Source organism: Neomonachus schauinslandi, chromosome 1 (genome assembly GCF_002201575.2).
Source record: "Neomonachus schauinslandi chromosome 1, ASM220157v2, whole genome shotgun sequence".
Classification (NCBI taxonomy): Eukaryota; Metazoa; Chordata; class Mammalia; order Carnivora; family Phocidae; genus Neomonachus; species Neomonachus schauinslandi.
The window spans coordinates 213,402,256-213,425,033 of NC_058403.1; the positions used below are offsets into that span (position 1 = coordinate 213,402,256).

The 22,778-nt window shown below is 62.5% G+C and overlaps 2 protein-coding genes across 2 annotated transcripts in view; both read right to left on the minus strand.

The window, feature by feature from the left end:
* Positions 1-386: 386 nt before the first annotated feature.
* The window catches only part of SCAMP4 (secretory carrier membrane protein 4), a 22,966-nt gene continuing 574 nt past the window's right edge, over positions 387-22,778 (minus strand). The window contains exons 2-7 of the mRNA XM_021705058.1: positions 16,877-16,924; positions 13,701-13,829; positions 13,293-13,449; positions 12,008-12,109; positions 5,548-5,665; positions 387-3,449 (exon numbers count right to left, since the gene is read on the minus strand). Coding sequence (XP_021560733.1) covers positions 3,270-3,449; positions 5,548-5,665; positions 12,008-12,109; positions 13,293-13,449; positions 13,701-13,829; positions 16,877-16,883 — 693 coding nt within the window. The 5' untranslated portion in view covers positions 16,884-16,924 and the 3' untranslated portion in view covers positions 387-3,269. The remainder of the gene's footprint in view (positions 3,450-5,547; positions 5,666-12,007; positions 12,110-13,292; positions 13,450-13,700; positions 13,830-16,876; positions 16,925-22,778) is intronic.
* Positions 18,478-19,657, minus strand: ADAT3 (adenosine deaminase tRNA specific 3). The gene is given in 2 exon segments (XM_021705056.1): positions 18,478-19,619; positions 19,622-19,657. Coding segments are annotated over 2 exon segments (1,116 nt in total). The 3' UTR covers positions 18,478-18,539.

The window sequence follows — 22,778 nt, forward strand, 5'->3', positions numbered from 1 at the left end:
CTGGGGGCTAGGACTTCAACATATGAACAGAAGGGTACACAATTCAACTTGTCACAAAACACACAGAGGTATGCACACATCCATACACGCACACAGACCAGCACCCACTGCGCTCCACCTGAGGGCAGAGCCCAGGCCCTCCAAGCCCCAAACAAGGACGGACAGCCTGAGACAGGTCTGTGCCTTCCGAAGGGTCCCAGAGGGACTGAGCCTCGACTGCCTGCGGCTGTGACCAGCTCATTGACGCCTCCCTACTGACCCCTGCGCGCTTGTCTCCCTGATAAACCTTTTGCCCCCAATCTTTACATTGGGCCCAAAGAGGTCACAACAGAGAGAACCCAGCCACCCTCTCTGCAAAAATGAAGAATGCCACTCACCCCTTTTTCTAAAAAAAAAAAGTTATTTTTTTAATGTTGAAGTGCAATGTACAGATTTTTAGATGACATTAACAAATGTTTTTAAATTTTGTCTTAAATTCTAATAGAGTATTAGTATTCAGCTGGGAGAGGCAGGGAGGGCCCTTCCCTGGAGCCTGCAGAGGGGACGCCGCCCCGTGAACACCGACAGCTCAGACATCTGGCCCCCAGGATGCAGGAGCGCTGAGCCCCCCCAGTCCCGTGGTCATAGGTGATGCCGCCAGCATCCTGCTGTGGATCCCAGCTCCGCCCCCCAGAAGGTGGGAGGAGAGACCCCTGTGGCTTCAACCCTCAGTCCGCGGTTCTTTGACGCGGCCGCCCACACAAAGGGTCCCTTTCTCAACTTGAGCCTTGGTCTCTCAACTCCAGCCCCAACCTGCGTCCTTACAGGTCACCTGGGAGCTCAGGGCACACACATCCCTGCACCCGGGCCCTCTTTCCCCCCTTCCTGCCCTGTCGCCAGTCCGGTCCCCCCGCCCAGCCAAGGGACACCCGCTCCCCGTCCACCCCTGCAATCTGCGTCCCACACGTTGACAGGTGCATCCCCACAGCACACCCCACCCCACCCCACCTCCTTGTTCGCTGCTCTAGCATCTGGGGGTGCTTCCTGGGGCCGCCTTAACCCAACCCTCACAGTTCAGGAGCACACAGCCCAAGAAATGTTGCAGGGCTGGTTCCTGCTGAGGAAGAACCTGTCCCAGGCTCCCCAGCTCACGGGGGGAGGTCACCGGTCATCTCGGTGTGCCTTGGCCTGTAGAAGCATCGGCCCCGTCTTCATGGGGTTTCTGCCTGCCTGTCTGGGTCCACATGTCGCCTTTTTGTAAGGACAGCTGTCATCGCTTTAGGGCCCGCCCTACTCACCTTAACTAAGTACCCTTGCGACCGCCCCATTTCCAAATAATTTCCCGTCCTGATCTGCTGGGCACTGGGATGTCAACATGTGAATCTGTGGGGGGCTGGGGGGGGGGGGGACACAATGCAACCCATGCCGTTTGCTTGGGGTTTGGTCTGGTTTCTCTCTGTGGATCTAGTCTCCTTCCTGTGGTGGCAAAGCGTCCCGCCCTCCCTCCCGTGTCCACGTGGGGTGTCCAGGCCGTGAGCCCTGGGGAGGCCCCTGCAGCTGGGCTTCTGCGAGGCCCTCCTGTTTCTCTTGCAGCCATGTCTACCATTTTTTCGTTTGCGGCAAGTGATGCTGGTTTCTCATTTTCTGTACACTTCCCTTTTTCAAGTTAAAACAGTGGAGCATAAAAAAAGCAAGCTGACTGAAAGGAAAAGCATGAAGGAAACGCACTGTGATGGCTCACAGTACACGAGGGCGACGCTGTGCGGGGCACGGTCACAGGCAGGGGCAGCGTGGGGCTAGGGCCACAGACTCGCATGCCCCAACAGCCCCGCAGAGGCCCCGCGATGCAGGAAGGACTATGGTATTTATTTCCAGGATACCCTCCCATAACAAAACCCACTACGAAGTAACAAAGGCGGATGTGCGTGCGGTTCTCCTACCTGGGGCCACACCTGCTCAGTCCCGTGCGCAGCAGGGGACTTGACCCCACGGTCAGTGCAGCGCACGCCTCTCGGTCGCAGAGGCTGGCTAGGGGGCGTTCAGGGACACCCGGGAGACCCACGGCTTGAGACTGAGGGGACCCAGGCCCAGGCACGTCCTCAGGAACCACAGCCACCTTTGGACACCACACGGCGCCCAGCATGAGCAGCCAAAGTAAGCAAGCGTGGGTGTGGAGAGCAAAGAACAGGGCTGCCTGGTTGGGGCTTCTGGAGAGACCGGCGTCCCGTGTGGCAGTGTATGACGCAGAGGGTCCCTGTCCTACCCCGAGACAGCCAGCCGGGAGCCGAGAGGCAGCATTCGGGGCGCCTGGGGCGCCTGGCCAGCAAGGGCTAGGAAACGACGAGGGCTCTTCCGGCCGGTCAGCTCACAGGCGTGCTACCGAGATCCCCACGGAACATTCCAGTCCTTTGTCTCAGGAGCTACGAGAGCCGGAGGGAGGTGACGTGTCGTTTAGATTGCTCACTAAGGCACAGGTTTGTCACATCTTAAATTCTAGAAGGCCACTCTCAAGAAACCCAGTCTCCTGCTTCCTGCAGCTCAAGCGAGGGCTGCGTGGCCGCGGGCTCCGAGCGGCCCGGCCCACCCACTCTGCCCGCTCCTGAGGCTTTCTCTGCGTCTGCAGAGGGGAGATCCCAAAGGGGTCCCGCCCCAGCCTTCAGATCCCCACGGCCCCCATCCCCCCCAAAGGGGTTCCGCCCCAGCCTTCAGATCTCGACAGGGGTCCCCTCGACGTTCCCACGGAGAGAGCCATTGTGGGCAGGAAGGCCAATGGCCCCACACAGAGCCCAGCGGGCAGACGGACAGAGGGACAGGGGCTCAGATCATGGTGCCCAGGTGGCTCATCGGCCTCTGGCCGACCCCGCAGGGCCGTCCACAAGAGCCCTCTGGCTGCAGGTGGACAGGACACAGAGGACAAGAACACGGAGGACCCAACCAAGCCCCTCCGTCGCCCACGGGGACAGGAAGGAGGGGAGGAGAAGGGCTGAGGGTGACGCCCTGGCGGAGTCCCTCTCCGTGCCATCAGCTCTGGAAGGCAGGCAGCCGGCCTGCTGCCCCTTCTCCCCGGGGAGGCCTGAGGGCGGCCCGAGACCTCCAGAGGAGGGGTGTGCTGTGCAGCATGGGAGCCGTCCTGCTGGGCAGCACAGGCTGGACGGTTTCTGGGTGGCGCTTGCGAGGACCTCACTGCCAAAGACAAGACGAACACAAGTGCGGGTCCCCGAGTGCTCGCAGGCTCCGCCGCCCTGGCCGGGGGAGGGGAGGGGGGCGGGCAGCGGGGCTAACCAGCCCCTCTACGGCCACTGGCTGCCGGCTGCCGGGTAGCTGGGCACAGTAGGGTACTCGGGCAGGGTATTTCCCGAGAAGTTGTTGTACTGAGCCTCTCGGGACGGTGGGTTCCGCCAAGCGCCCGTGTTCCACTCGGTCTGCGCCTTCTGGAAGCTTCCGCCAGCCCCCCGATAGATCCTGTGCACCTGCAGGGCAGAGGATGGGAAGGCAGAGGAGAGAACCCAAACTGAGCCTGTGTGTGGCGACAAGAGACCTGCTTGTGTTTAAAGCAGACCGTCTTGGGTGAATGACAGAAGTCACAGAAACATCTTGGCAGACACGTTAGAAAATGCACCGAAGCCGACATGGCGGACTCAGAGGGCCCCGCCCTGATCTACGACCACGGTCCCCCCGCTGCTGACGTGCGTGGCCACCAGCACTGCTTTCCGCCCCAGCTCCGGGGCTGGGCTCTCGGGCCACCCACCTGACACTCGCATACCATACGTGGCCCAGTCTCCTAGGAAGACGCCCCCAGGAAGGACTGACTCCCCACGGCACCTCGGGGAACATGGGGCAGTGCTAGAAACGCTAGAAGTTCTGGAAAACTCAGCAAGTGAAAAATGGCATTTTAACTGGACGCTCTTAATGACCAGTGAAGCTGAATGCTTTCCCCGTTTCTCACAGGGATCTTTCTTCTCCTGCATGACTATTAAATATGTCTCTCCGACCCCTCTCGGTGGGAGTAGGGGGTGTTCAAGAGAAAGCTCGCACGGCGGGCCTGAGACTTCCCTCCCCAGAGGGCGGCTCGCAAGGCTGGCCCTCGGCGGCGTCTGGAACCGGACTCCGGGCTCCCACCACCCTCGCTGCCGGGGGGCTCGGGTCCCTGAACCGTCTGTGCAGACACGAGGTTCGGGCTGAGCGCCTGCTCCCCTCCCGGAGTCTGGGGTCCGGGCCCAAGCCGGGCAGTGGGGCCCGCGAGACCGACCCCCGCAGAGAACCGGGCGCTGGGTCTCTGCCGGCCCCCTGGAGACCACACCTCACACACGCGGTCCCGTCTCATTTGGGGGGAGCTAAGCGCGTCCTGTGGGACACCCCCGGAGAGGACTCTGGAAGCTCGCGCCTGGTGTCCCCGCCCCCGCCCCCCACGCCTCTGCCCTGAGCTCATTTGGCCTCCTGTCCTCTCTGTATAAACCACGGCCGTGGGGTCGACCGTCTGCTGAGCCCTGGGGGTCCTCCTGGCACATCCCCGCGCCTGGGCCTGGTCCCAGGGATGGACACAGGGGTCCTCCCACTGTTTAGGAAAAACACACTCTATTTGAGTCCACAAATCTTTCCTCTCTAGCCCTATAGGCATTTTCAGTTAGTATTTGCTTTCTAATTTAGAATGTTTGCTGAACAGAAGTCCCCGATTGGAAACAGTCGGCTCCTGTGTGGGCTTGATCCCGGAACCGTGTTTAGATTCATTCAGTGTCTCCTTTGTGGTTTCTGCAGTCCCCCCCCGCCCCCGACTGTCCACACAGTTGAAAGCCTTTGGGGTGCACATATGGGGGGCGTGGAACAATGCTCCTGTCTTCCCACACAGCCGGGTGCAGGGGGAGAAAGCCTACTAAGCCAGAAAACGGGCTTTCAAAGCTAGAATCTTGTGGCAAAGGGCTAAAGAGATCCAATCACAGCCCACCACACAGCCCATGCTGGGGCCCAATGCTGGAGTGACGCCCCGTCCCTCTGCTTTCCCGTGGGGACTCCACGCACATCCACAGGCTCTGACCAACACCTGAGGGCTGCAGGCCTGGTGTCCACCCCCGGGACAGCCCACGGCTGCCCACCAGCTTCTGCAGAACGAGCGTTCTGCTGCAGTCTCCAAGCACCCGGGGCCGTACTGCCCACAAGAACTTTCCGTGATGGTGGAGACGGCCCACCAGCCCCACGCAGCCAGCAAACACTTGAGATGACGTGGGTGTAGCGGATGCCCCTGGGTTTTCAGTTTTACTTAATTTTACTTAATGTGAATTTAACTGTATGGGGCGGCAAGTGTCTAGTGGTGGCCAAATCGGGCAGCGTGGAGCACACCCGGGGCCACACACGTGCTGGGGCCTCTGGCGGGTGGTGCCCAAAGGCGGGTGTGGTCATCAGCCGCCCACACCATGCTGCTTCCCCAAGCCTGCCTGAATAGAGGTCAGCTCGTTCCGGGACATTCAGTCTCTCGCTCCTAAAACAGGGATGAGATGAGCCCCCAGAACTCGGGGACTCAGGCGACGGGATGCATGGGAAGATGCTGGCAGTCCCAGGACCCAGAGGCCTTACCTTTATGATCGCGATGGCCATCATGGCAGCTGACATGGAGAACATGATGGCTGGAAGCAGCATGACCACAGCAGCTCCAACACTGGTCTGGAAAAACCCGATTGCCGCCAGCCAACCACTGCAAGGGGCAAGAGAGAGCATGGGTGCCAGCACGTCGACCAAACAAGGGCCCAGCATCCTCTATATGTAAAGAGCACCAACAAATCAACAACAAAAAAAATAAATGCTTAGCAAGGAAATGGGCAATTGGTACGAGAACTTGCAGGGACCAGTGAACACACGAAACGATGCTCAAACCCAGCAACGAGGAAAACATGTTAGAACGGGGTCTCTGCGTTCCCCTGCCACGCAGGCGAGTGTGGTGTGTGCAAGGGGCTGAGGAGAGGAACCCTGCCCTGGTGGGAGCATGTCCCTCTGCGGGGACAGTGGCAGTTATCTACAAAAAGCCCTACGTGCTCGGGGCGCCTGGGTGGCTCAGATGGTTAGGCATCTGCCTTTGGCTCAGGTCATGATCCCGGGGTGCTGGGATCGAGCCCCGCATCGGGCTCCCTGCTCTGCCGGAGGCCTGCTTCTCCCTCTCCCACCTCCCTCGCTTGTGTTCCTGCTCTCACTCTCTCTCTCTGTCAAATAAATAAATAAAATCTTTTTAAAAAAAAAGCCCTACGTGCTCATTTCCTGCACCCAGCTCTCCTCCTCCTAAGAATTCATGCCCCAGAATTCCTTGTCTTCGTGAAAACCCGGGAGCATCCTCAGTGTTCACCGGCTGCAAAGAACACAGATGTCCGGGGTGCCACAGCCACTCGACGGCATGCCGAGCAGGTGTTGAGGAAGCGAGAGGGGAAAAGAGTTAAAGAGGAGTCAGCACAGCAAGACCCCACGGGACCTGTTCTGTCCTGTACACGTGTGGACGAACACCCACACTTGCCTCTTGGGGTGAGAGGTGGGAGATAAGTGTATTTTGGGATTTTATTTTTCTGAACAGGTAATAAAAATACACAGCTCGACCTCCAGGGACTTAGAAGAATGTACAGTAACCTGGAAGTTAGCGCTAGTTCGCTATCATTAACTAACCCACGTGCTTTATTCAGGCATCCCGGCTGTCCTGCGGGCGTCCCTCTGTTCCAGGAGCCCGCCACGCGGCCACATCCACAGATCAGCCAGCCAGGCCCCCGTTCACCCGGGCTGTTCCAGCCCCCACGGCCACACACACACTGCCACCCAGAGCCCCGCAGGAGCGTCAACCCCGAGAAGCAGAAGGTTGTGTCCAGCCGCCCCCATGGGAACCCTGCCACGCCCCACGCCGGAGCCGTGACGCACCTGCAGCCGCCCAGTTCACACAAGGCCAAGCCCTGTGTCTCTGGAGGCTGCCTGCGCTTGCGTGAGAGCGTCTGTTCCCGCCTTGGGTAGCAGGGCAAGTACTGGGGTGCACTCAGCACGCATGGGTTTCCTGTAAGCATCTTCCAGAAACCATGCCACGCTCCAAACGGAAGGGAAGCTGCGTGTCCTCCCCACCCAAGTGCCTACGTGGGGACAGCCAAGGAGCCCCTGGGCCGCAGCCTCATTCTGTGCTAGGCACTGGGGACGGACCGCCGCCCGATCCCACTCAGCCTGGGGGGGCTGGGAAAGCCACTGGGGGGCCTCAACTGGGTCAGGGAGTCGGTGTGAGGTACAGCCAGGCAGCCGGAGGGCCCAGGCAGGTGCTGGGTGGTCAGAGGCTCCCAGGAGGGCAGAAGCCCTGGCTGTGTGTGGGGGGGTACCACTTTGGGGACTAGTGTCCTCCCAACAGGTCTGGGGCACTGGGGAGGGGCCAGGCGGGCGGAGGCCCCAGCCTGAACTCTGTGGCCTCTGGGGAAGTAAAGGCACGCACGGGCAGGAATGCGGGACACGGAGCCTGCTCCACAGCACCCGCCTCCCCGCAGGACCAGGGCGAGAAACATCTCAGGTACGACCCTGGGCGACAGCGCTCGGGCTCTGGCCCCCGCCAGCTACACCGGGGTGAGTGACGGAGGCTGCTGCATACCATCTGCACCAGGAAGAGGCCAAGGCGTCCGTGGCAGGGAGCAGGGAGGATGCAGGGAGGCGAGGAGATGGAGGGCGGGGCTCAGGGAGGGAATGAGGGGCGCCAGGAGCTCCCCCAGAGCTGCTCAGGCCGGAGCTCGTGGGGCTGGAACCAGGGAGAGGACAACAGGGCATGTGAAAAGATGGAGCGGAGACGCGAGATCCAGGGAGTCTGGCAACTGGTCAGGCCAGCGGCCGCGTCCCTGAACAGCCCCACGGCTAGCGCACACACAACGTGCGGAGACACGTGTCACAGCGAAGGCGCTAACAGGAGCGCCTCGCGCAGAACCCCCGGGCCCATGGGCATGGACAGGAGCACAGCGCGTCCCCTAGACCCCCCCGGCCCATCGGCATGGATGGAAGCACAGCGCGTCCCCCATGCACCGGAGCGTCCCTCGGCCGCGGACAGGAGTGAGGCGCCCACGACGCTCAGGGAGGGAACCAGACACAGAAGCCACATGGGGTGTGAGTCCACGTGGGTGACACGTCTGGAACAGGCTCATCCACGGACAGGAAGGGGGCTCGGGGGGGCGGGGGCTGGGGAGAAGGTGGGGAGTGACTGTTGATGGGGGCGGGGACGCTCAGGGAGGGACCCGGACACGGAAGGCCACGCGGGGTGTGAGTCACGTGGGTGACACGTCCGGAACAGGCTCATCCGCGGACGGGAAGGGGGCTCGTGGGGGCCATGGGCTGGGAGGGGGAAGAATGGTGAGTGACGGCTGATGGGGGCAAGGTACTTTGGGGTTGACAGAACATTCTTGAACCAAATAGAAACTATGGTTGCAAAACCTTGTGGATGCACTAAAACCACCGAGCTGTTCACCGTTAAGAGCGAATTTCTGGTCTGTGCCGTGTAGCTCGCTAAAGCCATTATTCTAAAAACCAAACGGCAGGGAAATGCAGGACGTTGAAGCCTCCCTCTCCGATAAATCAACTAGAAAGAAGGGAGGGGCGCAAAGACTGGGGAGAGCCGGAGAGAGAAACGGACCCGCAGAAGCATGCACACCCCATCGGGACGTACTGCCAAGGCAAAATGTAGCTCAACGCCACGTGGAATCCTGAACAGAAGGACATTCATGGAAACGCGGGGGCTCCAAGGACAGCCAGCCACCAGGACAGCAGCGCCAGGGCCGCACTGACCTCCGGGAGCGGCAAAGACATCAGATGCCGACAGGTGTGACCACCGCACTCTGTCCTGTCTCTGCACCTTCCTGAAAACCCCACAGTGGCCCGACATGAAAACTGGCTCAGTCACTCCCCGTCTCCAGGTACACAGCACCGGGTGTCCCTCCTACCGTCTCCCCGCTGTGGGGGGAGGTCGGCACCCTCACCCCGGCCTCACCCCAGGGCTCGGCCCAGGCCCCAGAGCCTCCTGCTGCTCTCTGCCCCTCCCTCCGAGGTCCTGCCCTGGAGGCTCCAGGAGCAGTCTGAGGGTTGGGGGCCGGAGAGTCAGGACGAGGGGTGGAAGCAGCTCAGGGGTCCCCTCTGCCCCAAGGAGCACTGCAACCGAACTGGGCACGCTCCAAGTAACCGAATCTATGGGGGACACACATGCCTGGAGCGTGAACCAGAGACCCCACAGGAAACGGGGTGTCAGAGCATACGACTCTCCTGTACCAGCACCTCTTCTTCCAGCTTCCTCTGCTCCTCTGGGGAGAGCCTTTCTTGACCTCTGCCAGGAGATGGCCAAGAGAATGCAGCCGCCGCCCCCCAAGGGGATCGTCCATAGGCTGCATGTCATGAGCGTCATCATAAACCCACTCACAAGACACATCGCTTAGAAATAAATAGATCGTAATTTAAAGATTTTCTCTTTCTAATTTTTTAAACTTTCAAGCAGGCTCCACGCCCCACATGGGGCTGGAACTCACAACCTTGAGAGTTAAGAGTCGCACGCTCCACCGACTGAGCTGGCCAGGCGCCCCTAAAAAGCCCACTTAAAAAGCCACAATTTAGGGCGCCTGGGTGGCTCAGTTGGTTGGGCGACTGCCTTCGGCTCAGGTCACGATCCTGGAGTCCCGGGATGGAGTCCCACGTCGGGCTCCCTGCTCAGCAGGGAGTCTGCCTCTCCCTCTGCCTCTCCCCCCTCTCGTGCTCTTTATCTCATTCTCTCTCTCAAATAAATAAATAAAATCTTAAAAAAAAAAAAAAAAAAAAGCCACAACTTAAGTGAGAGGGAGGCGTGAAGGAATCCAGGGTGATTTCTCAGGCGTGAAGAGTAGTGTGGTCTCACGCACTCAGGCGCCCTGGGAGCATGCCCTCTGAGGATGAGCCTGACGCCCACCAAGGGCCAGCAGGGCGGGAAGACCCTGGGCTGGGCTTCCAAAGGGAATGTGGTTGGCAGGCCGGCTCCTCCGGGTCCCCACTCCCTGCACCGAGCCCTGGGGAGGCCAAGGGGCTCGGGACCAGTGGGGCCTCCCCGGACCCTCACCCAGTGGCCCCGCCCCACCTGTGCGGGCCAGTACCTAGCAAAAGAACGAGAGCGATGACAAGCTTTTACGAGAGCAGACAGGGCTACAGCCCCGACCGCAGGTGCTGTGTTCTCCTCCTCCTGATTTTTCAGGAGAAAAAAACCTTTCAGAGCAGCTCTTTGCCCAAGCTCACCAGCTGGTTGGTCACCTGTCCCCTGCCCTGTTTGGCCAGCATTCCAGCAAGAAGGAAAACTCCTGAAGTCCCCTTTCTGCAAGCCGACCCCCGAAAAAGGTGCACACCACCCCTGTCCAGTGTGGAAACCAGGGTGGGGTGGCACTGGGAAGAAAAGAGCTCGCATGGCAGGCCTGAGACTTCCCTCCCCAGAGGGCGGCTCGCAAGGCTGGCCCTCGGCGGCGTCTGGAACCGACTCCAGGCTCCCACCACCCTCGCTGCCGGGGGGCTCGGGTCCCTGAACCGTCTGTGCAGACACGAGGTTCGGGCTGAGCGCCTGCTCCCCTCCCGGAGTCTGGGGTCCCGGACCCAAGCCGGGCAGTGGGGCCCGCGAGACCGACCCCCGCAGAGAACCGGGCGCTGGGTCTCTGCCGGCCCCCTGGAGACCACACCTCACACACGCGGTCCCGTCTCATTTGGGGGGAGCTAAGCGCGTCCTGTGGGACACCCCCGGAGAGGACTCTGGAAGCTCGCGCCTGGTGTCCCCGCCCCCGCCCCCCACGCCTCTGCCCTGAGCTCATTTGGCCTCCTGTCCTCTCTGTATAAACCACGGCCGTGGGGTCGACCGTCTGCTGAGCCTGGGGGTCCTCCTGGCACATCCCCGCGCCTGGGACCCCAGGACAGCCCTTCACTGGCCCTCCAGACCCAGATTTGGGAGGGCATCAGCCAAGAAGAAACCCGATACCGAGGGTCCACGCAGACCTCATCTGCTCACCGGGCAGGAAGGAAGCAACAGGGGAAGGCTGTGCTGGAAACAATCCCAGGGGAGAGCAGAAGGTGACTCGTAAACTTTGAAAAGGGGACGGAAAACACAGAAAAGAACAGACAACAGGAAGGAGCCGAGGGGCAGGCTCAGGATGCCACGAACACCCTAAGGGATGGCAAACGAGAAGCCGCACAGGGCACACCTGAGCAGAAACAGGACTCCAGAGCACGGACAAGGCCGAGCACGCGCACGCGCAGCCTCACGTGTCGCCCACAAGATACTCGACACCAAAGACACGACCCACGGCCAGCCAGCAGCCCCACGGGTGCCCACATTCTCGTCCTGGGACCTGGGATGTGTCCCCAGAGGGAACCTTGTCACGGCCCCGAGGAGGGGGTGACCCTGGGTTTCCGGGGGGCCCGGCGTCCTCACGAGGTCCTCAGGAGAGGGAGGCAGAGGATGGGAGTCCCAGAGATGGGCAGACCCCACGCTGCTGGGGGTGAGGATGCGGGGGGGGGGGGGGGCCGCGGGCCAGGAAGAGGCCGGAGCCGGGTCTCCCGGGGGGGACCAGCCCTGCCCGCGCTGGGGTTTGGTTCCATGAGGCCCACGTCAGACTCCTGACCCCAAAAGTGTGAAATAACTGTTTAAATCACTAAGCTTGTTGTAATCTGTGACAGCAACCACAGGACTAGGTATAAAACCTTAAAAACAAACAGAAAACCGGCTCTCCCTCGATGGCGGTGTCCCAGGAGGCCATCCTGGGGAGGCCCTTGTGCTGTCCGCTGAGCTGCTCCTCCCAGACACCCCCCAGGCCCACTTCCCAGCCTTCCAGGTGCCCCTGAGTGCGTCCCGGGCAGGACCCTCAGGGGCAGGCCCCGAGTGCGCGTGGGCAGCAGACCCCAGCCCCAGCCCCGTGGGTGCCGCCCCGAGAGCTCACGCACGAGGGCACACGCGCCTTCTCTTACGCCCTGGGAGACTCGGGCTCTGCTGTCCCACAGTGAACGCGCGTCACACCCCTGCGCTGCAGCCTGGGCTCCCCGGGGCCTGGCTCACCATGCACCCCATCCCGTGAAGCCGATCGCCTGGATGACCGTCAAGACAAACTGGGCTCCAAAGATGAAGAAGAACGCCATGAAGTTGAAGGAGCTGTCGGCTCTAGAGAGAGAGAGAGAACAGCTGTCACGGCTGCCCGCGTGTGGCAGGGCCAGCGGGGACGGGGCTGCCACCCTCCCCAGAGGCGCCAACCCGAACGCGCCATCCCACGCTGCTCAGCCTGGGCTTGGACTCTACGGGGCCACCACACGGCTTCTCTGGGAAACACTGCGCCAACAGCTTCCTGGCTGCAAAGGGGTCGGAGAGATCTCAGTGCGAGCGACGACGCTCATGTGGGTGCTGGAGGTTAACCCGGGGGAAGGCGTGTCACAGATTTAAGGGGCTCTGCATGCTCCCCGGAGAACGGGGGGCAGCCGCCGAGGGGCCGCGGCGCAGGCCACCGAAGCAGGACGGGGCCTGCAGGACCCTGAGGGCAGTGGGAGGAGGCAGGGCGCTTGCAGGCCGTCAGCAGGCCCCGCGCGTTCCTGAGCGAGGCAGCCGGAGCCAGCCCAGAACCTGGAGGAACGGCCTGTCTAGTTCCAGCACACACGTGGGTTTCTAGGTCTTGTCTCCAAGGAGGGCCTCAGGGACACTGTCTGATGGACTCTGAGAGCCCGGGATTCGGGAACCATCTAGGGGCAAACACTGCAGCTCCTGAGTAACAGGGGGCCCGCTGGGGGCGAGTGTCCACAGAGAGGAGCATCCCGCGGCCGTGAGCAGGAGCGAGGCGCCCACACGCGCGGCCCCGGGGACGGACATCGAGCCCACGACGCTCAGGGAGGGAGCCAGACACAGAAGGCCACACGGGGTGTGAGCCCATGTGGGTGACACGTCCAGAACAGGCTCATCCACAGACGGGAAGGGGGCCCGTGGGGGCCGGGGCTGGGGGGTGACAGCTGACGGGGACAGGGTTGCCTTGGGGGTGATGGAATGTTCTGGAACTACACAGAAATGATGGTTCCACAACCCCTTGAAAACACCAGAAACGCTGCTACGAGTAGGTGAGCGGACAAATGAGTTAGTTACTAAAAGACAGAACAGGCCCTCATTGGCCGTAGTCTGCACCCCTGGATATAAGCTGTCCCCAAACCCAACAGAATGGTTCTGGGCACGTGCGCAAGACGCCAGGCCGGCGAAGGCGCAGGCCCCGAGCGTGCGGTCAGGTGTCTGGCTCCTGCCGGTGCTGAACACCAGACGCTCCCCGAGGCCCCCTCAGAGATGCAGCCCGCCCCACGCCCCAACTTACCGGAAGGCTTTGTACACAGGCCGGAACCAGCACACGTAGCCACAGGGGGAGAAGAGCAGCAGCCAGACCAAGGCCAGGCCAACATTGGCCCCCGAGCCACCACCGATCCACCAGGCCAGGCAGGCGACAAGGTTGACCCCCAGGGTGACACAGTAGACTGGAGAGGGGGGCGAGGAGGGTGAGCGGGGACAGAGGGCGGCAGGCCAGGACCCCCCCCCACCCGCCGGGGGAGCCGGGTCGAGGCTCTGGTCAGCATGGGAGTCACGGAGCCAGAGGAGGACTCGGGACATCACTGTATTAGAAAGGCGAGGTTCAGCCCAAAATTCGGGCAAACTTTGTGGTGTGGGCTGTCCCGGGCCGGGGTCTGAGTGGTGCACAGGGAGGCCCCGCCCCCGCCCCAGGGCTCACACAGCCACAGCCGGTAGATTCTCTTCACCAGAAGCTGGTGCTCGATGGGGATCTCGTCAGAGATATTCTGGTAGAAACAGGGCTTCAGGGGGATGAACTTGGGCAGCGGCGGGAAGTTGTTCTCCTTTTCTGCAAGGACAGAAAACACCAGGGAACGAAACCAGGCGGGGAGCCTCAGTGACAGCCCCAAACACATCCCCGTCCCTGTCCTCAACCTGCGGACATGTCCCCTCATGCAGCAGAGGGGACCTTATCAGGGCCCCCGAGGACGGGGTGACCCTGGGTTCCCGGGGGCCCGGCGTCCTCACGAGGCCCTCACGAGGGGGAGGCAGAGGGTGGGAGTCCCAGAGATGGGCAGACCCCGCACTGCTGGCGGTGAGGACGGAGGGGGGCCGCGGGCCAGGAAAAGGCTGGAGCCCGGCGGAGGGCGGGGAACCAACCCTGCCTGCGCCTGAGTTCTAGGACTTCTGACTTCACGACTTGAAATGGTAAATGTGGTTTATTTTTTTTTTTAAGATTTTATTTATTTATTTGAAAGAGAGAGAGCATGAGCAGGAAGAGGGAGATGGGGGGAGGGGGAGAAGAACAGAGAGAAGCAGGCTCCCCACTGAGCAGACGCGGGGCTCGATCCCAGGACCCCGGGATCATGACCTGAGTGGAAGGCAGACGCTTAACCGACTGAGCCACCCAGGCGCCCCAGAAAAAAGTGGTTTAAATCACTCCGCCGTGGTGATTCCTGAGAGCAGCCAGAGAAGACATGCAGACTCGGTGGCAGAGCCAAATACCGTTAACACCTGACTCCAGAGAAGATTCTGGCACTCTGAATGCATGAGCTTCCTGGGGCAGCTCTGACAAATGACCACCAGCCAGGAGGTTCCAACCACAGGACTTTATTCTCCCCGGTCCCGGAGCCCAGAAGTCTGAGGTCGAGGTGGGGCAGGGCCACGCTCCCTTGGAGGCTCCAGGGGACAGTCCCTCCTGGCTCTCCGAGCTCCTGGGGGCTCCAGGCGTCCCTCGGCATGCAGCCCCATCACCCCATGCCTGCCTCAGTGGTCACGCGGCCACCTCTCCTGTGCGTCTTTATGAGAACACCCGTCGTTGGATTATGGCTGCCCTCCTTCAGCAGGAGCTCCTCTTTACTAACATACACGCAACGATTCTGCTTCGCAATAAAACCCTACTTCACAGGTACAGGGGTGAGGATTAAACACGTCTTTTGGGGACAGGACTTAGCCTGCAGCACAGTATGGTCAGTAATACCCCTCAGCCTTTCAACAACATCACCCCTATGGCAGGACACGTCTCCTGAGCACCTCGGAGGACCAGACTGTGAACAAAAGACGGGGGGGGCTGCCCTCCTGGCCAGGGGGAGACCAACAATAATCACAATGAATGAGCAAGTGTGGCGTGCTGGAAAATGCTGCGTCCGTGTTGGAAGGGGGCACCGGGGATGTGTGTGCTGGGGGGTTGCTTAGCTGTGCTCTAAGAGGAGGGCAGGGGCGCCCGGGGGGCTCAGTCAGTTGAGCATCTGACCCTTGATCTCAGCTCAGCTCTTGATCTCAGGGTCGTGAGTTCAAGCCCTGCATTGGGCTCCATGCCGCGTGTGAAGCTTGCTTAAAAAGAGTCGTCAGGGGGCGCCTGGGTGACTCAGATGGTTAAGCGTCTGCCTTCGGCTCAGGTCATGATCCCAGGGTCCTGGGATCAAGCCCCCCATCGGGCTCCTGGCTCAGCGGGGAGCCTGCTTCTCCCTCTCCCTCTGCCTCTCTCCCTGCTCATGTTCTCTCTCTCTCTCTGTATCTCTATGTCTCAAACGAATAAAAAAAAAAAAAAAAAAAGAGTCGTCAGGCTAGTCCCCTCACTGCAAGAGTTGTTAGTTAAACAAACGCTCCAGGGGCGCCTGGGTGGCTCAGTCGGTTAGGCGGCTGCCTTCGGCTCGGGTCATGATCCCAGGGTCCTGGGATGGAGCCCCGCATCGGGCTCCCTGCTCAGCGGGGAGCCTGCTTCTCCCTCTCCCTCTGCCTGCCTCTCTGCGTACCTGTTCTGTCAGATAAACAAATAAAATCTTTAAAAAATATAAAAAAATAAAAATAAATAAATAAATAAACACTCCAGAAAGCAAAAGAAACAGGCCAGTGCATTCTGGCCTTGGTCTGAGTGCCAGCTGATCGAGAGGCAGTGGGGAGATCAGGGCCGGAGGGGTGGACAGGTGGAGGCAGACCACACCTTACTGGCCATGGAGAGGCCACAGGCATTTACCACGTGACACAGGAAGCCACAGCGTGTCCCAAGCCTGAGCAGAGAGGGGAGTCGATCCCACTCTGAGCTTGCCGGCTCCGAGCCCCCGTGATCAGACGTGGGAGGAGGGCCTCCCCGGCACGGACTCCCAGCCTCCATGCCACGGTCACCGGTCACTACCCTTCAAGGCTCCTGTCCAAGGCCCCAAGAGGACCCCACCTGGCCCGCGGCCCCCGGCACCCCTCTCCTCCCAACGTCTGACCCCCACCCCTCCTGCAGCCCACAGCAAGAACGGGGCGATGCTTCCAGCGGTCAGGCTGCTAGCACACACTGTGACACAGAGGTGGGAACCCCACCCCCAAGTCACACACCCTCTGAAACCCTGCTTTCTCGGCAGGTAAGAAGCCCCGGAGCAACATTCTGTGCACACTTAGAACTTGGGCACCCGGAGCCCCACCCCACCCTCCACCTGAGTACAGGGGCAGATGCTGGAACGGCAGGGGTGGAGGGGCGTGGGGCGACCGTGCGCAGACGGTGTGCACTCCTGGCGCCTCACCGTGGCCTTGGGGCCCCAGGGCCGCCCTCACTTTACCTGCACACTCCATCCCTCCTTCCGAGCAGGACGAGGTGGGCACACCGTGAGAGTGAGAGTGTCATCTGACGCGTGTAGGTATGACCCCAGATGCCCGCACCTCACACGTTACGTTGACGTCCACGACCAAGTGGGCCCCAATGCAGAAAGCCTGGCCAGGCCGACAAGTGCCATGGAAACGGGAATCTATCTCTCATCTGGCTCAGAGCGAGGAAGTGACCCCAGTACCCTCCATGCAAGGAGGAGAATGGTGTGTGCCCCCCCCCGGGGGGGGCATTAGGGTGGGTCTGGCCACTAGGGGACACTTCCCAGAGGATCCCCCGCTGCAGGGCCTCTGGGGGACACTCACCAGACATTTCCGCTGTGACAACTGGGCGGGGCAGAAGCCTACGGCCACCTGGAGGGGAAACAGCCATAGTCAGGAGGTCCCCGAGGCCGTCAGGGGACCCCGACCCCAGCTGCGCGCCCAGCAGCAACCGCAGCTAGAGACCTCACCTTCAGAGCCCCCCGGGCCGCGTCTGTGCTGGAAGGAGAGGGGTCGGGCTGCTGCCCCAAACACACCCGGCCGGAACCAAAACGTTTCCGGGACCCCGTGGGCCCACCCCACCTCCTCGTCCCGCCTCCTCGTCCCCAACCCCCCCAAACTTCCTCTTTATCCATGAACAGCTACACGCACCTCCTCAGGGCCACTGAGAACGGGGTCCGCGCTCACTGCTGTGGAACATTACACAAGTCACACAGCCTCTCTGGTCTGCACTTCTCTCCCTGCAAGGCTGACAGAGCTGACAACCTCGCCACAACCCAAGTGAGGCAGCTGGGGACGCACCTGGCACCCGGTGCCCTTCCTACATGGAACCAGGTGAGCTGGCGTCACGGAGGAGCCCTGGAGAGCAGGCTGCTCCCGACGTGTACACCTGCGGGGACTCTGCCGGCTCCCTCAGGGCCCTGTGCTGGGCACTGTCATCTCCAGGACATAAGCCGGGCTCATGTGGCCATGACCGCCTCACTGGGATGGAAACCCATGGACGACTTCCTCACCCAGTCTATGTAACGAGGTTCCAGCGACACTAGCTCCCAGGGTCCACGCCCCCTCCCCAGGAGACCCTCTCTGGCCCGGCCCAGTCCTCTGTGCCCACACGCCTGGTGGGCTCACAGCCACCCCACTGCCCATCCACGGCACTGGCCTGTGGGCTGGCGTGGGCCGGGAGAAGACCCCTAGGGCTCAAGAGGAGGCTCAGAGCAGGGATGAACTGGGCCCCACAGTGGCCCCACGATCCAAAAATGCACCTCTGCCAGACAAACCCACGTTGGTTCTAGTGCTGACGGCTCTGCGGCTCATCCCCCCGCCCCGCCCTCCATGAAGAACGGGAAATGGGACGACAACCGAAGAAGCCTTTCAGGGAGCTGACTCCAGGCTGACAGGTGTGCCCCTGTGTAAATACCCACTGGCCAGCCACACCCTTCCAGACCCAGGACACAGGCAGGGAGGCGCCCGGAGAGGGGGCACTCTTCCCCCACTTGGCTCAGAAGCTCCCCTTCCCGTGCACAAACCCCAAACCTTGGCAGAAGTGGTCACCCAACCCAGGTGCCCTCGGCCACCATGGTCCCCTGCCACTGTCAACAGACGCCAACCTGGTTTGGGGCTGTTTATTTTCACAAACAGAGCCATCTCCTGACACCCGGGACGGAGGGGATTCTGTCCCGGCAGACCCTCGGGCTTGGGGCAAAAGGTGGCTGGAGAAGTCCGAGTGCCCAGCCCCCCGCCCAGGCTGGACCCCACGAAGCTCAAGCCCAGGGAAAAGCTCAGTCGGGGCAGAAACGCGTCCCCACACACCAGCAGGAACAGCGTGGGGTCCGGCCTCGGGGTGGAGACGCGCGTCGTCCTTAACACTGACCCGCAGGGTCACGGCCGCCTGGGCGACGGTGAGAGAGGCGGAGGCCTGCCGGGGGGCCTGAGGGGAGGCTGAGCCGCTGGCGGCAGGGCAAGCTCCAGAGGCAGCGGGCACGGCCGCCTACGAGCCAGGGTCCAGCCGGCGGCACTGGGCCTCCAGGACCCCACGGAACACCTGGAAGCGGTGGTTGAGATCAGGCCGGGCGTGGATGCGGAAGCGGGTACCCAGGGCGCCGTCGGGCGAGGGCGCCCCATAGAAGACACGCTGCACGCGGGAGTGCACCAAGGCCATGGCACACATGGCACAGGGCTCGCGGGTGACGTAGAGGTCGTAGCCGGTGCACACGTAGGGCAGGCTGTCCGCACGCACGTCCCCGTCCTCGTCCAGCTTGCGCACAGAGCCCACGCGGACGCCCAGGGGGGCGAGGGCTGGGGCGAAGGAGCAGGCAGGGTAGGGGCCGAGGTCATAGGCGCCCCGGCCCTGGCCCTGGGCCACCAGGTCAATGCACACCATGGTGGCGTGCAGCAGGGGGCTGGCCGTGTTGCTGCAGTCGTGGCCGGTGGCCAGCACGTGGCCGGAGGACGGGTCCACCACCACAGCCCCCACTGCCCTCAGGCCCCGCGCCGCCGCCTGCCGCGCGGCCCACACAGCCCGCTCCATGTGGCCCTGCATCGCCGTCTGCTCCTGCGCGGAGAACAGCCGCCCGGCCAAGGCGCGAGTCACCTGCCTATCCTCGTGGAAGGATGTGGGCCAGTGGGCGCGCGCCTCCTCGAACTGGCCCCTGGTCAGGGGCGGCCGGGCTGGCACCGGCACCAGGAAGGGCTGCCCCAGGCCCCGGGGGTCCACGGCCGGCTGCGGGAGGAGCTCAGCGAGCGATCTGGCACCTGCGGCCGGCCCCGCCAGGCACAGCAGCAGCTCCAGCGCGTGCGGTCGGCGGGCATCGCGGCTGGGCCGCACCCTCTTGAGGTGAGGCTGGGCGCGCAGCGGGTGGACGGCCGACACCTCCCGGAGGAGGCGTGACGTCTGGCGCTTGTCGAGGATGGGTGCGGCGTAGGCCAGCACCAGCTCCACGTCCTCGGACTGCTGCTCGGACAGGACCGGGAGGGCTTGCCACGGCTCGGGCTCTTGCTCGGGGCTCCGGGTCTTCTCGTCCCCACGCTGCTCCATGAGGCCCGGGGCGGGGTCCTTCCGCGGCACGGCTCCGACTGTGGGAGACAGAGATCGGAGCAGAGCATCATCCGTCAGGTGCAGAAGGCCCGGGTGAGCCGGAGGAGTCCGTCCCAGGTCCCAGGAGCGTGCGGCATCTGAAGGCTCGTCCGAGAGCTCGGCCCGCAGAGAACGCATCACCGGCCATGCTCGCGCTCAGATCCTGCCAACTCTTGGTTTGCAGAACTTAAACCGTCACTGACAACTTTGTCCCCCGTGACACGTGTCACCGTGAACAGGCACACCGGGTCTCGGAGACTCAGAAAAAGCACGAACGGTCTCGTCAACTGTCTTCACGTTGGCCATGTGCTCAGGTGACAACACTAATTTCACCTGTTTCTTTGTGCACTTTTTGGGACGGTGGCTTCTAGAATGTTTCACGTTATGTCCGTACCTCGCATTGTGTCCCTGTCGGTCGGGACCAGCTCGGATAACGTCAGACCTCAATTACTGGTCATCTCGACGTGACTCTGGAGAATCCTTGTTGCCACTGTGTGCCCAGACCACACGGCCTGCTGGCGTCCTGCAGTGGACCGCCCCCCTCCCCGCCCCTCCCCGTGGACTGGGAAAGGCTGCAATTGTCTGACAACTGTGGGCTTCTACCTTTCACGACGCGCCTCCCAGTACGCTCCTCTGCTGCACAGAACCGCGGGCATTCATCAGCCAGGCCTGCTGGAGGGCACGGGACATCCTCGCCCACCGCGCTATGTCCTGAGCTCACGCTACAGTCTGGTAAGCACGCAGAACCAGGGGCGCTGGTGGCAGCCACGAGGACTGGAAGGCGTAGAGGGCCCCCGGTGCCAGGCAGGGCCCACCGGAGGGTCCACGGTGCCGACTCTGAATGACTGCTCCCAGCACACACCATGCCCAGGACCCCACAGCCCTCATGGGCCGCAGAAGCTCCCAGTCTCCACGGCAAAATACACGTCTCGCTTGCTCCTCCAAAAGTACAACTCTGTCCGATGAAAACAAAACAGGTGACAAGTAAAGGAGCCTGCCACTGGAACACTGCTGGCCGGGGTGCCGGCTCCTAGGTGGGGTGGGTAAAAACCCCAGCAGTCACTGTCCAGCCAGCAGCTGCTCCACTCCACGCCCAGCCACACGCCCAGGAGCACGGAGAACACACGTCCACAAAGAAGCCTGCACACGCCTGCTCACGGCAGAGCATCCACCGGCAGCCAGAAGGTGCGCACACGGCCCGAGTGTCCTTCGATGGATGAACAAATACACACACGGTCCCCCACGCGCAGGCATGTTACTCGGCCGTGAACAGGAGCAAGGCGCCCACGCACGCTGCCCCGGGGATGGACCCCGAGCCCACGATGCTCAGGGAGGGAACCAGACACAGAAGGCCACACGGGGTGTGAGTCCACGTGGGTGACATGTCCGGAACAGGCTCATCCACGGACGGGAAGGGGGCTGGTGGGGGCCGGGGGAAGGGGGACTGGGTGTGACTACTAATGGGGACGGGGCTTTTTTGGGGGGCGGGTGGAATGTTCTGGAATAAGACTGTGATGACAGTTCCACAACCCCACAAATGTCCTAAAAACCATAGATCTGTCCGTTTTAAATGGGTGAACTGCCCCTCAGTGAAGCTGCTAAAAAAAGCGGGGAGAAGTAAGGACGTGGGGAGGGGTAAGGACACGGGGCAGTTGCCAGGTCAGCAGCCTCCAAACAAGGCCCAATGCCTCAGATGACAGCTGCTGGTACCGTAGCCGCCACGTGTCCTCCCAATGACCCAGGAGGGAGCTTGGGGAACTGTCCCCATTCTACAAGACAAGATGAGGCTCTGTGAGCTGGAAGGACGTGCCTGGAGCCACAAGGCAGGGAAGGCGACTCAGGATCTGACCAGGCAGTCATTCAACCGCTCTCAGACTGCCTCCTGAGCCCACTCCACAGATACGGAAGACAGCTTCCGCAGACGGGGTCCCGCCTGAGCTCCCAGGCCCAGCGTCCAGAGGGGAGAGCCAGCCCAGTGGCAAACAGCATCCACAGACCAGTGTTCTGTTTCAACACGCCAGGGATGTGGAGTGGGTCGGGAGCCGCGGGGCCCCTGGGCTCCTCTCTCGTCCGCTGCTCCAGATCGAGCCCCAGCCTCTGGCACCTGGCCGCCTCCACACTCCCCGCACACACCCTTGGCTGTTCTTGCCAGCTCGGTCCCGTCCCTGGCACCCCTGGGGCAGACACAGCCTGCTCAGAACAGCCCGTTCACCTGCGCTGTCGCAGCGCCTGTCTCTGGCACCGGAGTCCTGGGCCGGGAGCAGGGGCCCCTCACCTGCATGGGAGCCCACAGGGTCTGGTGGGCCAGAGACACAGGACCCTAACACAAGTCCCCTGGGCAGCTTAGGGCCCTCCGCAGCCCCCACCGCAATCGGGGTACTCTGCAACCCTGGCGCTGGGAGCAAGCAGGAAATGGCACCGATTCAGGCAGGGCAGTCGCCCTGCAACGCAACACCCCGTAAACTCACTCAGGCCCCATCTCACCAGGGGACTAGGCAGGCAGGCCAGAACCTGGGTGTGACCCCACCCTCAGCGTCCCCCTCCGAGAAGTGGGAACCCAACACCACCACGCAGGGCAGTCTGAGCCAGGAAGGGACGCAGGCCCCACGGGGCCCCACACGAGGCCCCCGGCCCGGCGACGCCCTGTGGGGGCGGCCAGCGTCCCGGAGGGCTCCTCGGAGGCAGCGACTCGCAGCGCGCCCTGGAAGGCAGGCAGCCCTGAGCAGGACAGCCAGCGCCGGAGCCCCGGGCCGCCCGCAGCGCGCCGGGGGCTGGTTCCAGGGCGCTGCCATCTGAGCCCCTGACGAGCTCCCCCCTTGCTTCTACGGACTTCTACGGCGGGGCGTCCTGCCACGCGCCCTTCCGTGCACGAAAGTTCCAGAACGTCGGGCATGCGGGGTGCGGGAGGGAACCCCTTCTGCCCGGAGCCACGACAAGAGAAGACCCGAGCACTCACACTGTCGGTAAGCGCCGGGAGAGGCTCACGTCTACCGACGTGGAAGACGCCTGCGGGGCGGGACGCCAGTAAACGCGCGGCCCGGAGGCAGGGGGCTGGCCGCGATGACCCCAAGCACGCGCGCGGGGGGAGGGGGCGAGCGGAGCAGCTGGACGCACGGGGCCTCCACCCCCGGCCGCAGGGGCGCGCGCACGCGC